The 20,423-nt window shown below is 36.3% G+C and overlaps 1 protein-coding gene across 1 annotated transcript in view; it reads right to left on the bottom strand.

Annotated features, from left to right (window-relative positions):
* Window positions 1-218: 218 nt before the first annotated feature.
* Window positions 219-20,423, bottom strand: part of LOC145694963 (Golgi resident protein GCP60) — a 141,915-nt gene continuing 121,710 nt past the window's right edge. The window contains exons 7-9 of the mRNA XM_081771777.1: window positions 17,608-17,732; window positions 15,380-15,551; window positions 219-1,147 (exon numbers count right to left, since the gene is read on the bottom strand). Coding sequence (XP_081627903.1) covers window positions 930-1,147; window positions 15,380-15,551; window positions 17,608-17,732 — 515 coding nt within the window. The 3' untranslated portion in view covers window positions 219-929. The remainder of the gene's footprint in view (window positions 1,148-15,379; window positions 15,552-17,607; window positions 17,733-20,423) is intronic.

Raw genomic sequence — 20,423 nt, 5'->3', positions numbered from 1 at the left:
CACATGAAAATATTAAAAGAGGAATGTGCCAGCTTGTGGCTAAGAGGAAGCTTTCTGTGCATGTCGATTTGCGGTCCAAGCATTTATCTCGGATACAAACCTGAGTAATGGTTCGGATATCACTCTAAACAGCAAGTCTCGTTTTTCATATACTCTCAATGATGAAAACGAAGGTAAAACTCAAACAAATTCAACTACGAACAAACAAACAAAAATAATAATATGAACAATAGATTTATTCGTTACTTTTCTTTTACATATTACAGAACTGGGTCAAGGGGCGAGTAGATTCAATAACTTAAGAACCATTTAGTGCTAAAAAGACTGAGAACAATAGTGTTATTCGGTTAGTGTTCTCATATTGTCTAGAACCACTCATCCAGTCACTTATATTCCTAGTTTATTTTATACAGCGTTTTAGAACAAACGAAACGTTCTTTTACTAATTGACAACACGTTTTCACAGCATTTACACTTTTCTTTCTTTTTACTTCTCCTGTTTCTCTTTTCTGAAAATATATAAATTTTACGTAAACCCTTTCCAGCAGCTGTCTCATTTTTGTTAAGTGATTTTTATACCGGCACTGCAAAATCAAAAATATACATATACATATATATATAAAAAGAAAAGGAAGTGTACAATTGTCTGATGTTACAATATTTACTTGTAAGTAAACAACAATAATCAATACTGCGAACACAAATAAAAATTAAAAGTTGCGCAACATCACTTGAAACATGTGCTTAACTAAACTGAGACAGCCATAAATGCAGACTTAACAAGTAGTGGCACAATGGTAGCACATTTGTTGTCAAGACACAGGGCAATGTCCCTCTTATTATGCTTGTTTCATTTGCAGCTAGGAACATTGCTTGTACTACACATATACACAAAATATTTATATTGCATATATTTACAGGATTATTCCTCATCTAGTGTAGTACACTCTATAGTAGAGAGTTTTAGAGCGCCACAGACTATAGGAATTGTCAAACTTGAGAAGATATACACCTTGGCCTGGGTAAATATGGCTTCCAGCATACACTTCTTCTTGACAGTCTCTTCGATAAACAGGAATAATGACTGACATTGGTATTTTACTCACTTCCGGTTTTGTTCCCCTCTCGATGTCATCCGTATTGCCTTCTGGAATAAAAAGTAAAACTAATCAATAAACAAATAACTTTACTTCGGTACACTCTAACATGCTTGTTTTATTAATATTTCGTTTATATTAGGAAGACATTTTTCATCTAACAAGAATAAGGTTTGAAAATGAGTCAGTAAAATAAAATATGATACTACTACTACTAATAATAAAATAATAAAAAATACAATCCTTAGCACATACATTATGTTACTTGAAATATCATTACTAACTAAATAATGATTTTTAAATGTACTAAGGTAAGGTCATTTTACTAAATTACATCCTCAATGCACTACCAGACTAAAACAAATATTCAGTCGCGTTTAATAACTACGAGAACGTTGTAAGATTACGCTACATGCTTGTCTACTTTATTTTTGTATTTCGAATTGAAGGATTTTATTATCACACTAGCATATATTACCCGCTTCGGTGGGTTGAAATGAAAATTTAAATGCACAACTCCGTATCTCATATGTTTAGTACCCGTGAAATATGCTGTTTTCGTTTTTAATGTCATCGATTTAAACAGCATCGGAAAAATCATTAATCATCTCAGCGACCCCGAAAACCATGGATTCGACACTAATATTGGTCATTTTTGATCATTTATACATATATACTGTATACATATATGGTGCCTTCCATTTCAACTCAGGCAAAAAAATATAAAATTGTACCATCACCATCTCAGATATTGTTGAAACTTTTTTTATAGCAACTAGACATGTTTTAAGAGACCCATATTTTTTTGTTTTGTCGAAAAAAATTTTCCCGCCAAGTAATGGGCCATCAAAGACGGGGAGTACAATTTATGAATTGTAGAAGACATGGAAAATGGTCAATTTCGGAGCCTCACCATTCGGCTATGGAGACAGGTAGAGTTATAATTCTTGTTGTGGTATGTACATAGGGATATAAATAAACTATATTTTATTATAGTTTGGTTTGCGCATGCGTATCTTTTTGTACATAAATTAACAAATGAACGTCAATTTATCTGAAAAGTCGAAGTTTGCGAATTTTTTTCGAGCACTTCCGGTTCGAATTTTAAAATTCTGTTTTCACGGTTGGTAAGACCTAGTTACCCGCTTTCCGAAAAAAAATTTGTATCGCTTCTGTGGTCAACCGTTTTGTCGCAAAAAATTCGAGAAATTGTAAAATTTTCAAAAATCGCCATTTTTGGGCGCCATTTTCTCGAAAACACCATTTTTTAAAATTCTGAAATTTTGTCAGATGGTTCAACTTTACCTGAATAATAAACACACCAAATATCATTCTCGACCAATGCTTCATGGATTAACTGCAGCCTTTTAAAGTTAGTGAAGTTTCGCTAATTTTGATGTCACAGTTAGCAACACTGAGAACAATGAAAGTGCAATGATTTGATGATGTTTGTGGTTCACAATCATTAAATGAAGAATAAATGGTTTTCTTGGCTGTTTTTTTTTTATTATTTTGATAGGGATATAAATAAACTATATCCCCTGGCTCTCTGAAATAGTAAAATGAGCCTCCCTCTACTCCTCCGTTTTCTTAAACTGAAGTAATCTGAGGTGGAAATTACGATTACGAAACACACAAATTTCAAGTTCACTTACTTAAAATGGTCTTAGAAAACAAAATTTCACTTTTTTTTTTTTTTTTTTTTTTTTACATGGACCAATCTATTGCTTGGTGGTTGTCTTCTTTGCTAATAGCATGTAACCGTGCAGATGCTCCGATAGATGTTGGTTCACTCATAACTCATCCAGGAGTGGATCTAGGGGGACGATTGCCGCCCCCCCCCAGAAGAAGAAACTTTCTTATTTATATATAAATAAAACCCATCCCAGAGTTTGGAGCTCTTAAAAGTAGCTCTAAGTAGCAGTATTACAATCCCCCCCCCCCAGAAGTCTGTCCTGGATACGCCCCTGCGTAGCACATTGTCGATAGTCACAAAACACTTATTTTCACTTCTCTTATGCTCTTCTGGAAACCTGTACCCTGCTGAAGGTTCATGTGGAAGCATAAACAGCACTTCACGTAATTCATGATTTATTCATAATATTTCTGCTACGCACCACTGGTTATCATACATATATGTATATAACAAAAGTTCCTTTTTGCAGATTTCTTAAATCTACACTTTGAATTGCAAAATTTCGATTTTGGGGGAAGTATGAAGTTAGTTCATGGTGACCCGTTACTGCCATAAAAACTTCGCAATTTTCCGAAAGCCAAAGATAACTTCATTGAATACCAGTTACTGGTCGCATACTTTCCCTTTTTTCTTCCGGAAGTCGTCGAATTCAGTTCCAGGTAACAAAACGAGAGTAATACCCGGAGTTTGTACTTGCACTATACTCACGAATTCTCCTGCGGTTTTAGTGGAGACGCGGTGGCTCAGTGGTAGAGCGTTCACTTCCAGTGCTTGGGGTCCCTGGTTCAATCCCAGCTCGTAACGTTCTGCAATTTTACCATTTCATTCATTTCTCATAATCACCGTCTCCTTTAGCCTAACCGGCATAAGCGTGGAACGTAAAACTTAAAGATTTCATTTCATTTTTTTCTACTGCGGTTTTAATACTGTGTATCTGTTTTAGCCTAAGGCTATGGCGCGTTGCCACATTGTTTGTCCCCCCCCTTCCCCACTACCGTCGCAGAGACCCTTGCATGGCCGGTTTCACTGCAAAAACACTGCTTTATCGGACCTGTCTGCATCTCGAACATCTGAAAGCGATTTTTAAAGTGGGATGCAGCACCATCAGAAATCACTGACACGGTTTGGGAAATTGTAGACACCTATTTTCACGTATTCAAACCTTTTTCTATAAAATATATTTTCGCTTTTCTTCGAGTATGTTTAGAATTTTGTCTATGACTATGAGTACATGAGCCGAATCGTGTGTTTTATCGACGTTTATTACAACAAAACTGTCAATTGTTTCATATTTCGGTGATAACTCTGAATTTCACTTTGCAGAATAACAGTCCAGTTTTCAACGAAGTCCACATGAAGTAAAATAGAATTTGTATCTTGAAATTTTATACGGTGGTTTTCGGTAGCAATTGATTCTCTTTGGATTTTCTTGATGTAGTCATGAATTACAATTCTTTCAGTTAAACCGGCAATGTACAATACGAAAACAGAAAGTGGCACAGTTTTTTTTTTTTTTTTTTTTTTTTTTGTAACGAGATCATTATTCTCCCATATGGCATACGTAACCACTTTCATTTTCATCAGGATCAATAATTAAAGACACCACACTTATTTCTTCCACTCCAGGACATTCTCCACATTCTTGAAGAAGACAGCTGTCATTTTCTACGGATCATACTACTAAAGGAAATAGGTCACTCATGACAGCTTCAATACAGGTTGCACCTTTGATTTGTAGCAACGCAGTAGCAGCTAACTTAAATTTTGCACAATACACACACACACACACTTCCCTCTCAGGTTGCGGACCGACACACTTTAGTCGAATACTATAAAATTCCGAGTGACCCATTTTTATGCTGGGATTGTTCTGTTTAAAAATTCAGTAAATTTCTTTGGAACGCGTAAGAAAATGTTTCGATTTTTTTTTAACTTTTTGTCATTTTTCGATCACTGTAATGACATCGCACTTAATTGAGACTTTGTCTGGAGCATTCCAAATCATACTGAGGTAATAGTTTAAGCCTTTTATAGATCATCAGAATTCATTGGATGGCCATTTCAAGTAAACTTAAAATTTGTGTGTTTCGTAATCGTAATTTCCACCTCAGATTACTTCAGTTTAAGAAAACGGAGTAGGGGGGGGGGCTCATTTTACTATTTCAAAGAGCCTCTTTGTTCAAAATAATAAAAAACCAGCCAAGAAAACCTTTTATTCTTCATTTAATGAATATGAACCACAAACATCATCAAATCATTGCACTTTTTTGTTGCTAACTGTGACATCAAAATTAGCGAAACTTCGATAACTTTAAAAGGCTGCAGTTAATCCATGAAGCATTGGTCGAGAATGGTATTTGGTGTGTTTATTATTCAGGTAAAGTTGAACCATCTGACAAAATTTCAGAATTTTAAAAAATGGTGTTTTCGAGAAAATGGCGCCCGAAAATGGCGATTTTTGAAAATTTTACAATTTCTCGAATTTTTTGCGACAAAACGGTTGACCACAGAAGCGATACAAAATTTTTTTCGGAAAGCGGGTAACTAGGTCTTACCAGCCGTGAAAACAATTTTAAAATTCGAACCGGAAGTGCTCGAAAAAAATTCGCAAACTTCGACTTTTCAGATAAATTGACGTTCATTTGTTAATTTATGTACAAAAAGATACGCATGCGCAAACCAAACTATAATAAAATATAGTTTATTTATATCCCTATGTACATACCACAACAAGAATTATAACTCTACCTGTCTCCATAGCCGAATGGTGAGGCTCCGAAATTGATCATTTTCCATGTCTTCTACAATTCATAAATTGTACTCCCCGTCTTTGATGGCCCATTACTTGGCGGGAAAATTTTTTTCGACAAAACAAAAAAATATGGGTCTCTTAAAAACATGTCTAGTTGCTATAAAAAAAGTTTCAACAATATCTGAGATGGTGATGGTACATGCTCTGCCTGAATTGAAATGGAAGGCACCATATATATTTCCCCCTCCCCTATGTTGTGGGCCATGGCATCGGAAGTGTCACCGTTCATCTCAACGACCCCCCAAAAATGTGGATTCTGGACTAATATCTGTCATTTTCGATCATTTTTAAATATCTCTTCCTCTCACAAGTTGCGGGTTTGAATTTGAATTTAAACGGGATCGAAAGTATCACTGTTCACATCTAAGCGACCCAGAAAACTGCAAATTCAACAGTGATAGTGGCCATTTTCGATCATTTTTATATATCTCTTTCTCCCCTTCCCCCGAGTAGCGAAGCTGATTTTGGATTTAAACCGGTTCGGAAATGTCACTGTCCTTCTGAATGATCCTGAAAACTGTGGATTAGACACTAATATTGGTCATTTTCGATTATAATTATTATTATACTATATATAGCTCCCCCTCCTTCGTGCTTCAGTACACGGCATCAGAATTGTCATTGTTAATCTCAGCTACTCCTAAAACTATGGATTCGACACTAATATTAGTCATTTTCGATCATTTTTAAAAGTGTATCCCCCTCCCCTGCGTTGTACTCTCCCCCTCCCCAACTATCAGGGCTGAATTTGGATTGAAACGGCATCAGAAGTGGCACTGTTCCTCTCATCGACCCCGAAAACTATGGATTCAACACTAATATCGGTCATTTTTGATCATTTTAAAATTTTTCTCTCCCTCCCCTACGTTGCATCGTCAAAGTAAATAGCCTAAAGTAATCCGTTGTTGAGATCGGTCGGGTGGTTCAAGAGTGATGCAGTCACAAAGGCAGGCATTTTTTTATACATATATCTCCCCCCCCTCCCCTACGTTGACTCGTCAAAGTGAAACGATAAAAAACACCCACGGCCTGACCCTCATATATGTTGAAAATTTGATCGAGATTGGTTGGGTGGTTCAAGTTACTAGGTTTTATTAGTTTTTATTTATACGTTCCCCTCTTCTCCCCCTCCCCTAGGACCTACTGTTAAAGTGAAATTACAAAAATGTTTCCAGATCCGAACCTCATGAATCTTGAAAATTTGAGATTGGCCGGATAGTTCAAGAGTTATTAAGTTACAAAAATAGTCACTTTCAGTCTTAAATAAATTGATTTTTATATATCTCCCTATCTCCCCTCCTTCTCCTCCCCGACGTTACTCCGTCAAATTTAAAACTTAAAAACAATCCCAGGCCTGAACCTTATCTATGTTGAAAATTTGATCAAGATCGGTCGAGTGATTCAGGAGTTATTAAGTTTTATTTATTTTTTATACCCCCTCCTCCACCCCAAAGTTCTAGCCATCAAAGTGAATAGCCTAACACCATCCCAGCCTCGAACCTCATCCATGTTACAAATTTGATAGAGATCGGTCGGGCGGTTCAGGAGATTTAGTCACAAACACAGGATTTTCAATTTTATATATATAGATTAGAATGTTAGTATGTTTTATTTCTGTTGGTCTCTAACTCAAAATTATCAACGGATATAAAATATTAAGTAATTTATATATATATATATATATATATATATATATATATATATATATATATATATATATATATATATATATATATATATATATATATAGTAAAATACTACTTGGCCTAGTATTAAGAGATTTTATTAAGAAATACTTTACAAGATATTTATTCACGTCCACCAAGTCGATTTGTTAGAAATCAAGTTTACTATTTAACAATAAGAAGTTAACAACCTGGTGATTGTACACAGATATCTAGCTCATTGACAGCTATTTGATTTGATTGGATTGGAGGCTAGCGTTTCTGTCAGCAGTGAGGCCATATGAAACTTTGACAAACAATTTAACATGATCCGAACATGAACTCCCGCCAGATTAAGATATTTGAATCCAGTAGTTTAGTGTGTTGCGTGAAGAATAATGATCAATCGTCGCGTTCTTGTTTAACATTTTAAGCGCCATGTGCACAGTTCATATATTATTAGGCCAGTGAACGCTGCTGGTCTCATACTAAAATAGATGATTATGAGGCTTGGCGCTTAAATTGTTAAATTATTCTACGGTCAAGACTCTCTATATTCGCCTTTAGTTTTGGAGGTATCGAAGTAATTTATTTATTTATTTGCACACCACTTACCAAAATTCGTTAGGTAACTATCGTAATAAGTTTTCGTGAGGTTCCCGGAATACCAGTTCCTCATAGACACATTACATGCTTCAATCATGGCAATAATCTGCGAGTTAAATTTCTTAAACTCCAGCTTATATACGAGATGTTTTTAAAGTACTGTTTTGATATTCGGTCGCAGTAGCGTTGCGGTCGGCATCGCGCGCATGCGCGCTGTGTACCTACATCTGTTGGCAAGCCGCTGACGCCATTACAGAAACATTCGACTGTGTTTACATTCGTTCGCGAATACTTAAAATACCTCCGCCGGTAGGAACCCTGCCGACTGTGAAATACGCACTGTAATTTTTTTTTCTTAGTGCTAAAGGCGTGAAGGGAGCTGTAATTTATCGCCACACTAGTGAAACAAATGGAGAAAACATTATGAGCGATAACAGATAACGAGAAATCATAAAACGTCTGTTTTCTTTCACTTTTTCGTCAACTTTCTGCATCAAGTCTTCAGTGATGACGAAAGGTCGCCCAGTCCGTTTTCTCATCATAAACATTTGTGCGGCCATTTCTAAAATCTCTAACTCATTTCCATACCATTCTATCGCTCGTAATGTTTTCTCCACACACTTCAGTAATCTGGCGATTAATTTCAGCCGTTTTCACGCATTTAGCACTGAGAATACGAATCTCAACGCGTATTTCACAGTCGGGTGTTTCCGTAATGGCGTCTGTGGCTTGCCAACACATGCAGGTACACAGATGCGCAGGATGCCGACCGCAGAATTACAGCAACCTTATTTCAAAATGGTACTTACTTAAAAAGCACGCCACGTATATTCCGCCAATTTTCACGTATATCAATCTCGTTGGGTTAATACGAAGAAGTACTAAAGAGTCCGTAACCCCATTCAAAAGGAATCTAGTGGGAATTATGAAATTTTAGAGTTGTGTAATTGCTTCCCTCGAGGTTCACGACTTCCTTGTACGGTATTAACAATCACTTCATGATCTGAGGCAAAATTGTCTGCTCATTCAGGAATTGTTTGAGTTCGGGAGACATAGTAATTTGATAAAACTAGATCTAAGGATCAATAAAGACATGAGAAGCCCAGTCTGGGAATTTAGATTGTTTGAACTGTTTAATGATTAGGGACGTTGTCCTGGAAAAATACAATGTTCTTTTAAGCTTTATACGGCGCTGCTGCTTCAAAACCTCTTTCAAACAGAGTAATGATGTGTAACCTGGGTTAACTGTCTGATTTCTTGTCCAACAATATCAGTAAGACACCCTTATTCCAGAGTGTCTGTTTTTACGTACGAAACGAGAGAGTATTTGCTTAGATGCATTCACCCGATTACGCTTTTGATATGCTGACAGATTTTGGAGATCTTTCTTCTTAAGAAGATACAATGATGGGAGCTACCTACATCAACATACTGCGGACGTTCTTCTATTCTAAGCTGGTTGCATGGTATCAAGCATAATGTGCAATTCTATTAAGAGGTATCTTCCTATTTCGCTCTCGTAATCTAACTTTCTGGATTAAAAATTTAAGGGCACGCAGACTGACCAAAGAGGACTTACATTTTAGCCCAAAAAGTCACCGGGCCTTGCGGATATGTTAAGATTAAAGTGTATGCGGCAAAAGCCAAGAAATCTGGGTGACCTTAAATCAAATAAATGTACAATCATCGTGAGAATTTAGGATGATGTAGGTACTGCCCTCAAAGAGCGTGTAGTGCGTGCTCTTGCGTCCGGGATGGGATACCTAGTATCCTAACGCACACTCGTACCTCAGGAGCGCTGAGGATGTGAGACTCCGTCCCAGCTGCCCACTGGGTGCAGGAGCCACGACCCTACCAGGCGAGCCGCCGCTCCCAAATGGCCATTTGTTTTTAAAGGGAGACAGTCTACATCAGCCATTGGGTCTGGTAATGTAGGGTGTACTTCTACCGTAATTAGAGGAAGTTCCGTATTGTTCGAACGGCCCTACCAAGGAAGGGTGTGGGTGTCCCTTCTAATGGTGGCTTACACGTACCTTTTGGGTTTCGGACAAGCAGCATGGCTACGACGTATACGTGGTACCTAAACATGTTAAAGATAGCTAGCCCCGTATTGTTTGGGCGGGCCTACCAGAGGAGACACGGCTCCCAAATGACAATGTCTGCCTTGAGCAGATGGTCTACATCAGTCATTGGCACTGGTAATGTACGGTACCTCTACCGTAATTAGAGGAAGTCCCGTATTGCTTGGACGATCCTACCGGGAGGAAAGTGTTGGATTCCTGCCTGCCGGGGAATTGAACGGAGGTGGGGGATGGGTCAATCCCAGGAATCTGGGTAACGGCTCTGGGAGCTTACGCGGAAGGGAGGAAACACTAGGATATGGGCCGGCATCAAACTTAAATGGTGACTTAACACGTACCATTGGATCCGGGATGAGATGCGGGAGCCTTTCGACAACGTGTGTGTGGTACCTCTACATGCGAAGGCGGTGGCCAGTTGAACGACAGAGGTAGGTAGAGCCAGGATTGAACAAGCCCCCTAGGGTACTGCCTGGGGCCCCACATTTGGGTTGAACTCTGTCGGACTGTGGTCATATCGTGGGGTTCGGTAGCTCATGGGAGCCAATCCCACGAATCTGGGTAACGGTGAGCATGGGTGGGAGGTAGCTTGCCTTAAAACGGTCGGGCGCCATGCCTGCAGAGCATCGTAGGACTGGCTCGTTAGCAGTCTGCCTCCACCAGCAGGTTAACTGGTAGGCACTCAGGACTTTGGTTTGGCCGTGCAGTGGGCGTATCCCATTCCCTCAGAGAATGGGGGCTACATCGCTTAGGCGAGTCAGGATTAGGGGACAAATCCTGACGGTGCTGCACCTCGTGCACGAGGATTAAGGTCCAAACAAGAGCAACTACGGGCGGGGTGCAATGTAGGCGGTACCCGTCCATCATAAAGACCGAACGGTCGCGGGCATGCTCTCCATGCATGCAATTAAGCGTGGAAATAGTAGACCACTAGCATCAACATGTACGTATGTTGTTGTGTGTTTATGACAGCAGATGCACAATGAATTACAACAGCTGTTTGATAGGAAGTGTTCTGGTCTCTACACCAACTTCATTATTAAACCAACAGTTTCGTTACACTACTAACTAACTTTCCTATTTTTTTAAATCCTCATCCGTCATGTAAAATGTTATCACAAATATGGTGTAATTTTTAATTTTCCTTAAAAAAAAAAAAAAAAAAAAAAAAGCAGGAGGAGGAGGAGGAAGTATTAACTATTCAAAATGCCTATACAAGGGAAAGAATACAATGTTCTTAAAGGTCACAGAAATATTCTCATAGACAGGAAGCTAATCAAATTATTTATCTGAATTATTATTAAAAAGCTTTCAAGCCTCCCTGAAACATTTTCAACAATCTGGTCTACACTCGAATCGTGTTGGAATAAATCTAAATATACGAAGATGCACGAACATATTATAAGTAATAAATGATGAACACATTGTCAAAGGTACTGTCAAACAAATTAGAAAAAGAAATTTATGGAACAAGTGTTTAGATACTTGGTAGTTTTTCATTTTTCAGATATTTACCTCGATACGAATGAAGAAACTTCAGATGTTCGGGAATGACAATCCAGTTACTAAAGTAAATGCAGATAGTAAATTTACTCATTAATTCACTGACTGCAGTATAGAGCCTATTTTAAACACCGACGTTATATGAGATGAGACCAACTACGTAAAGTGGAACCCGGACCACTACTTCAGACTTCATCCAACATTTAGTGCACCTATTGGGAATCGAACAGGAAATCATATACACAATAAGCATGGACGTTAGCCATTTGCTCATGGTGAGGCATTCCTTGCAGTTAAATACAGTAACTAATATATAAAATTATATACAACGAAAACTAGAAATCGTATTTAAAAAAATATACTATGTGCACGGCAGTGACCGGGACGTAGTAACCCAGTATCTGTCATTACTGATTTTTTTCTCTCACCAATCCAGAGATTGCCTCACCTGATATCTGTTATCTATTACATCTATCTACCTCTTGATTTTGCCCAGATTAAATAAAATTGAACCGAAGACTGAGCTCTTTACAATGGTGTTATGTGTTGTATCTGGAGACGTTTTACCAACATATTAGGTTTTATTTCAATGAAATGAACTGACCTGAATATACCTAGGTAATAAATTTTCATTTTTCCTTTTTCCAATATGCATTTATATTATTTAACAAGAAAATTACAATAACGTATCTTAGCGTATTTAGTTTTATTATATAGTTAAAACTTCGATGTCTTGCATATCCTCTGACATCTTTGCCCCGGTCTTGGAGCTTGTAAATGAGTTACAATTTTTTTTTTTTTTTTTTTTTTTTTTTTTTTTTTTTTTTTTTTTTTTTTTTTAATACACACTTGGTCTTGTAATTTCTTCACCAGATTAATCAACTTGGTTCCTCTCGAAACTGAAAAACTCCCCAAACTAACTAATCGCTCAAAATACTCGATTCGCTGTTACTGAGAAAAGTACACACCTAATGAATTAACTTATAACGAACTGCGTCACCATAGTTAATCAGAGTTGCTAATCATTATATCTGCTAAATTCTTAAATATGAAAAATTGTTTCATGTCGTATTTTTAAATTTCCTTTTTAAGCGCGTACTTCCGAATCCAGATTGACAATTAGAGCCTTTCTATTTCAACTGTGCCGCTTCTGGCGCTACTGTCGATGTGTGTTTTCCTGTACTTACCTCGAAAGAGAAGGGACAAGTTGCTGCGGCCGAGATATTTCAATTGTTTGATACGGAAGCGTGGCCACAATAAATTACTTTAAGAACTTCGCTGTGTTCTGTCTTGTTAGCCACTCTAAGTATTCAGGCTACGATCTTCACTCGTCAAGACCAAACGACTGAATGACAAATTGGCAACACAGCTGAGGTCATTCACTTCTTTTCCTTAAGCAAAGGGAAGGTTTCCTCCGTCACAGGGTGGCAGGGGTGGGGCTGAATTATAGTTGGCATATTTTCCGAGGGCACACCTGAGATAGATAGGCTGTAGTAATTTTTCGTACTGTTACAAAGCATTATAATATAATTCCAAATTTTGTCGCGCTAACCTTGGTCAAGATTAAATTTAGATTAATAGTTCTAATGAAGTAGGATTCGTAAGTACATCTTTCAATTTGTGAAGTAGTGGAGCAATTTTACGTTTTGACGGTGTGCCTTAAAGTGGATAAATGCTTAGATAAAGTTAATACCACGAGATCATAGTTTTTGGAGTCTCTTAAATGTTCTTCAATCCTAGTCGCCACATTACCTTTTTCGTCATTCTAATATAAGTTTGTAAGCATTGACATGTTACTAAATAGATTTCTGTGAAAGCTTATCCATATAATTTTCTTCATATTCTGTTAATCCATCGGAGAGTTAAAAGTCTCCTTTAAAACCACATTCATTGCCAACTTTCTGAAGTCTGGATGATAATTTTTGCCATAATGGAAAGGAAATCCACTTTAAGGAACAAATGTTACCCTTTTTAATACTTTATTGTGTTGTAAATTTTTAATACCTGTGCTTTCTACTTAAATTAAAAATAATTATTCTCATTTATCTTCTAAGGAGACTAATCTATATACTATGAGGAAGAAATGTATCCAAATGTTTGCCTTAACTTTCAACGAATGTCAGGATTTACAAGGCATCGAAAATTATAGCCATATAATAGAACTCAAATACGCGAAAGTACATCACTATAATTTTTTATTATTTGATAATATAATTTACGAACTAGGTGTTCTGTGTATTTTATTTCGAAGTGAATGATTATGTGAATAATTAAGATTAACTGACATGAGGACGTAAATGTCAACAGCTATTTGACTTTAATAACAATAACTGACACTAAATGGGGACTTCAAAATAGAAGCTAACAATAAAATGGAAAAGAGTAGTCGCTAAAATACAGAAAAGGAAATGGAAGTTTGAAAGTTTAATGAGAAATAAAATAAATATTGAATGATTAAACAAGATCCTGTACAGTTAATGTAACAAATGATATAACAGATAAACAATAAAAAGTAATTGTATAAAGGTAGCCAAGAAAAGTTTTGTCGCTTTTTGTGGAGATCTGTGTTCAATTGGCCCTCACACTGAGTTGAATGCGAATGGAAATAAGGCGAAGGTCAGTTGTTGGTGTGGATATATCCAACATACTACCTGGTTGTGACAGTTCAGTTACAAAGTGAACTTGCGTAAGGGTAGAGTGAACATGGGATCTCCACAGAGCGTCATAAGGGAGTGTATACTGTACGAGTTCAAACTGAGGTCAAACGCCGCTGCAGCGGAGCGAAAGATATGCCAGGCCTTTGGTGAGGGTGTCGTGACTACGTGGACAGTGCAGCGCTGGTTTAACAAGAAGGACGGTGAAGAAACACCCGAAGATGTACCACGTACCGAAAGACCAAAACATGTACAAAATAAAGATCTTCAGGCAGCAATTGAGGCGAACAGTGACCAGACATGTAAGGAAATGGGACTACAACTCAGTGTGAGTGGAGAAATCATTCGGCAGTATCTCCATCAACTTGGGAAGCACTAAAAGTTGGGTCGATGGATCCCACATCCCATGAACCGGTTCCAAAGCAGCCGACACCAGCACTGGACCAGAAGAAGGTCCTCGTATGTGTTTGCGGACTGCTCGCGGCATCGTGCATCGGGAACTGCTCCAAGCTGGTCAGAGCATCAATGCAACTGTGTACTGTCAGCAGTTGAGCCATGTTCAAGAAAAACTCAAAACTCTGGAGTCGGCACCTCTGAATCGCAAAGGGGTCCTCCTGTTACAGGACAACGCTAAGTCCCACATGGTTAGGATGACCCGGGATACCATTCTACGCCTTGGATGGGAAACACTATTACATCCGCCATACTTCTCGGACATTGCACCGTCCGATTATCACCTGTTCCATTGCTTGGATAATCACCCTTGAGGACGCCAGTTCAAATCCCTAGTGAAGGTGCAAAATGCATTTCATACCTTCTTCGCTTCACGGCCATCAAGTTCTACCGCGATGGAACCCATGGCCTTCCAGAACGTTGGCATGTCGTAGATGCTGATGGGGACTATTTTTGATCTTCAAGGTACGTCTTAGGTGACATATCGATGTTAGAAGGTGGTGGGTGAAAAAGCGTAACTTTCTTGGTTACTTTATAATAACAGAAAACAAGAAAAAGAAATGGAACTTCAGAGAAAATTAATTAAGTCGATCGCACGAATAACAGCGCGAATACGTTAACGAATCAGTAAAAGCAGTGTTAGCTATTACAATACACCTAGACGATCTGAATGCTGAGGATTCCACATATTCTAAAAAAAACTATTCCGTATGCTCTGCAGGACAACGTTCTTCACAATATCGACAGTTGCGGTCATGCACTATAGACGAGTTAGACAAGTGTCTCATATGGAAGTGCGCCAGGATCATTACATACCTTCGTCGTCTTCTTCCTCCTCTTCCTCATCCTCACTTTCCGATATATGTACAGAGACTTGATTGGTTGTTGACTTGGTCCACTCAAAATACACTCCAAACCCTATGTCATAACTATCAGTGGCAAATTCCCAGAAAAGACACCTTCCATCTTCATGCGTCGGAACCCGAACCTGCAATCATAAATCAAAATATGAAATTGATTTAATCCAACAAACAATAGTGCGTCAATGCATGTATGTTATTTCTACACTTTATAAATGTTGAATACTACTGCAATGAAGTCCTCTAGTATATTTCTAAGAATCCCCTAACAATAAACTCTAAATTAATTGGAATGTGAAAAAGCTTTCATTAGTGTAACTCCCATAGTATTTAATATGAAGTGCATACATTCATTTTTCGAACTTAACACACACACATCACTACCGATCCAGTCGACTACAAGAAAATAATTTGCTAAAGTAGTTAGGAAACTATGCAAATACAATGAGTGGCTAATCCTTCACTTGCAATTACAAGTTTTCCCTTACTTAAACCTTTCAAAATACTTGTATTGAAAAATTTAAGAGAATATTGCTTCCTTGATTACTAGTGATTGCATGATCAATATTATTAGAGCCACTATCGTCGTCATTGATACCTTGAGTAATTTTGTAACTATGTTACCTCAAAAAATTATATATTTTATGGTCACATTCAAATGTTCCCTAGAAATTTGTTTAGCTATAACTTCCGCAAAAAATTTTGTACATGTACTTTTATTATTATTATTATTATTATTATTATTATTAGGATATGCAGAGACTAAGATTAAAGACTTCTTAATATAAGGGAACTACATGAAATTAAATAAGGAAACTACTTATAATAATACACAACTGTAGCATTGAATTAAATAAAATCCAGATGCAAATATGTAATAGTTAGCGATTATAATACTACCTTTAAGAACGTAAATCCCATGTTGTAATGAGAGCATTGAGAAGTAACCTCCGTATAACAAATAGCTTCAGAAAAATACAGAACACACATTTATGCATTGCCATTACACGTTTTACTTAATTTATATTTAACATTCACATATAATATACCCACGTTGTGTCAACATTCACATCTCAGATGTTATACTTTAAAGATAATAATTACTTATTTCTTGAAATGATGGTATGAATACATACATACAACTGATATATTTTGATGTAATTACTTTATATAATTATTCATGCATTGAGGAATATATAATTACATACCAAAAAGTTTCTTCCAAACGGGAATCAAACTCACGACCTTACGATTAATAGTCTGGCGCTTTACCACTGAGCTCACATGAACATCCCTGCCGAGCTTCTAAAGAAATATACCTGAATTTCCACGACAATGACACTCATATCCATTGCAAACGCTGTTTTTCCCCCTTTGTCTTTTTCATTCTTCTATGGATGTGAGAACTACGTTTGCTGTCTTTGCTTTCACTGGAAATGTTCTTTTAGGTATAGAAAAGTAGGTGACAAAGTTATGTGTTCACATGTGTACGTAGTTTCGAAATATTGTATCATTATGTATTTCAATGAATGTTACTTTTGCCTACGCTTAGTGACATTTTAATATGTCTTATTACATTTAAAAGAAAGACACATCTGCACATTTTTTCCCGATTGAGAAGGTTGGCTTGGAGGCTCGAAACCTGGCATCTTTGGTTTACAGTTTTCGAAGAGTCCGAAGTTGGATTTTGAAACTTTTCAGGTCAAAACAACCACAATTAATATGGTCATTCTCTTTGGCAATAGGGTGTACCTCCAACCGAATTGAATCCAAGTCTTTCCGCACTAAGTGCAATAATGCTAAGGATTCGCGTTACTACAGAGCTCCATTTACATGTGAGAGGAAATCTGCTCTAAGATTTTTCTCAAACATACGGGAACTGTATGTTTCCCCACTAGGAATAACTTGTCAACACGTATTCTATATTTTAAAAGACTCAACATTAATACCTACACAGTATTTTACACTCTTTCCCAGTTATTCCTGTTCTTGCAAAGCAGATACACCCAATTTGTAAATACAAATTTCAAAATGTAATCCGGCAGTTCTTTATTTCCTGATGAATAATAAATGAATAAAAAGTAAACATTTACCACAATTATGTTCAATATAAAATGACAGCATGAAGTACTCCACCTTTAGTATTATAAATGCATTAGTCCGTCACTATGTAATTATACTTACCGTAACTGTTTCTCCATGTCCAACTTTGATAATTGCGTCTCCTCCCTCTTTTCTAATTGAATCTTTGAATTCTTTTATATCTTTTCTTGTCCACATGCAAGCAGGAGATATGGGTGGAAAATCACCTGGAAAACATTTGATCAGTTCACATTTATCGTTACGTTTCTTTAACCAGTTACAGTAAACACAAACAACTTGCATATGCGACGCAGCACAATGAGACAGCTTATTTACAATTCTTACGAAATATTACAGCACATATACATACAGACAACGAAAAGAAAATAAATATAGCAACATCATAGAACTAATAAAAAAATTTGAGTTCTGTATGCTTAATCAATAAAATGTTTCCTTAACTATAGCTGCTTCGTTTACTTTTCATTTCACTTTGCTCCCTGTTATCCAAACAAGTTAGGTGTCTTTATTACTTATACTTAAGAATTCAATGGTTTCGATTTAAACGCAACGCAACGAAGAAAAATTCGATTTTTTAAACATCATTGCTACTCTAGTCTCTTTCTCACTAGGATTTTCTATACCAGCTAAATTCAAACTGCAGCTTTTGCTGTTCTATATTATATATATATATATTCCTCTGACACACCCACCACAGCAATATCTAATAGGCTTGATTTGTCCTATTGATTTAATTTCTAGTGTAGCTTCGAAAAGGGTTAATTTTAAAGCACTTTCTTGTAACAAAACAATTATTGTTGCAAGAGACTATTTAATATTACTTATAATGTAATAATAAACTTTATTTTTAAAACTGAGTTTTAAAGGATATAAATGTACACTTGTTGACAGTCAATAATAAGAAACGTAACTTACCTAGTGCTTCAGTTTTCTTCCTTTAATTGGATATTTCAATTGTGGTTTTAATCTTCTATAAAATACCATTTTACACAGAGTACTCCTTTGACCTATTGACTATCTCTATAATTCTACAAGTCCTTCGATATTGTATGAAAGAACTACTTGCTGGAATTCATCGTTTGTGTGGAATTTTATAATTTACTTTTCATTTTGCTACTGCTATGCTTGCTGTCACTCAAATTCACTTTCTGGGACTGTTGTAAATACTATATTCTACTAAGCGGATTTTAACACTACGCGAACTTTCTGTGAATTTTAGTAACAACAACATATTAGCACAAAAATCGAAAGAAAATTGTGGAATTCCATACAAACCGTTATTCAAACAAGTAGTTCTTTCATAAAACAGCAAGTGGACTGTTAAAATTACGGAGATAATCAACAAGTGAAAGTTAACAACCGATATCAAGCTAAGAAATAATGTAAAACTGTATTTTATAGGAAAGATAAAACCATAATTAAAGATGCAAGGAAAAGATCCGGTGAAAAAAAAAAAAAATGCTGAAGATGATTCCCGCGCAAATGGAAATATCCACTAAAGAAAAAAATCTGGTGCACAAGTCACGTTTCTTATGAATATGTGCCCTATAGATTCACTCAGTATATACGTATGTGTTTATCACAGTTCTCCTGAACAGTTTCAACCCTAATTCTGTAGTTTTTCACGAAGTTAAATCACTCATATATAGACTGCATCATTTTATGAAAGTATCTTGCACTTCTGGTACATGCGTTTTACGTATTACGATGACTATTAACATGAAAATTTGTCAGAAATTCAGTGACCACTCACGATGTTCACGGAAAATGTCAACGATATCAGTTCTGGTATTTTATAACTGTTACTTTATTTTTTTTAAATCACTAATTATCATTTAATTTTTGCACAGATGTTCAATGTTATAAGTTATTTAAAGAAATCAAGAAGTAGTGTCTAAGACTGATTCATTCGTTCTTTAAGTGTACAGAAGTAGTGTTAAATTTCCAGTACTTTGAAGAAAACTCCGCAAGACTTTTCAAATAAAAGCAAGCAGTTTATTCACAAATCCTATTTCAATTTTAGAACCCTTTGCACCAAATACAAGACAATGTCAAAAGGTGATTCGATCTATATACATAAATGACTTAAACCTGTTGAAAAATACCACAGAATATCCATTCCTTGTATCAAAATATGGAGTTGAATTATTATTCCACATCAGATACGGGAAGAGTGAGAGACAACTGGGATTATCTCCCAAATTTACAAAAACTTAACTTCCAAATACTTTGTATTTATGTTATATATAAATATGGTACTTTTTCCACAGTCATTCGCATAACTTTTTTGAAGGGCACACTAATATTCACAATTTGCATACAATGAATTTAGCAATAAACTGCTATGATCTAAGATTTATTTCAAAGAACACCAATTACAAAAATCAGTTTAATCATAGACTCCTTCCGAAAGGTCCACTATTAACAGAACAGTTAAAACATTAGGATAATTTTTCAAGTAGAAGTTATACGTTACGAATTATTTGCCTCTGCAGAAATTACTCAATACTATCTTGTTACTTTTTCCTATGTATTCAACTTATCACTAGAATTTAAGAATCTAAATAGTTATGATAATATCCTTTCAGATATGTTCATATCAAGGGATATACGATACTAATTTTTTATGAGAGGAAGAGGAGAGGATGCTGATGTATATCATAACCTGACACAATCGTTGGTAAAGAAAGAAAGAAAAACAATACAAGAGACCTACCTAATATATCTGGGTATTGAACTACTACATATTTATGTTTTCGATGTAAACCCAAAGTACCTACCTCATACAAAAAAAAACTACATATTTATCTGAAACCTAACCTAAAAGTAACACTTTGAACATTAACACTAATATTGAAAATAGCAATAATACTCAATCCAAGAATACACGCTACATA

The sequence above is a fragment of the Thermobia domestica genome, chromosome 9 (assembly GCF_964235325.1).
Source record: "Thermobia domestica chromosome 9, izTheDome1.hap1.1, whole genome shotgun sequence".
Lineage (NCBI taxonomy): Eukaryota > Metazoa > Arthropoda > Insecta > Zygentoma > Lepismatidae > Thermobia > Thermobia domestica.
This window is presented reverse-complemented; position numbering and strand designations above follow the sequence as displayed.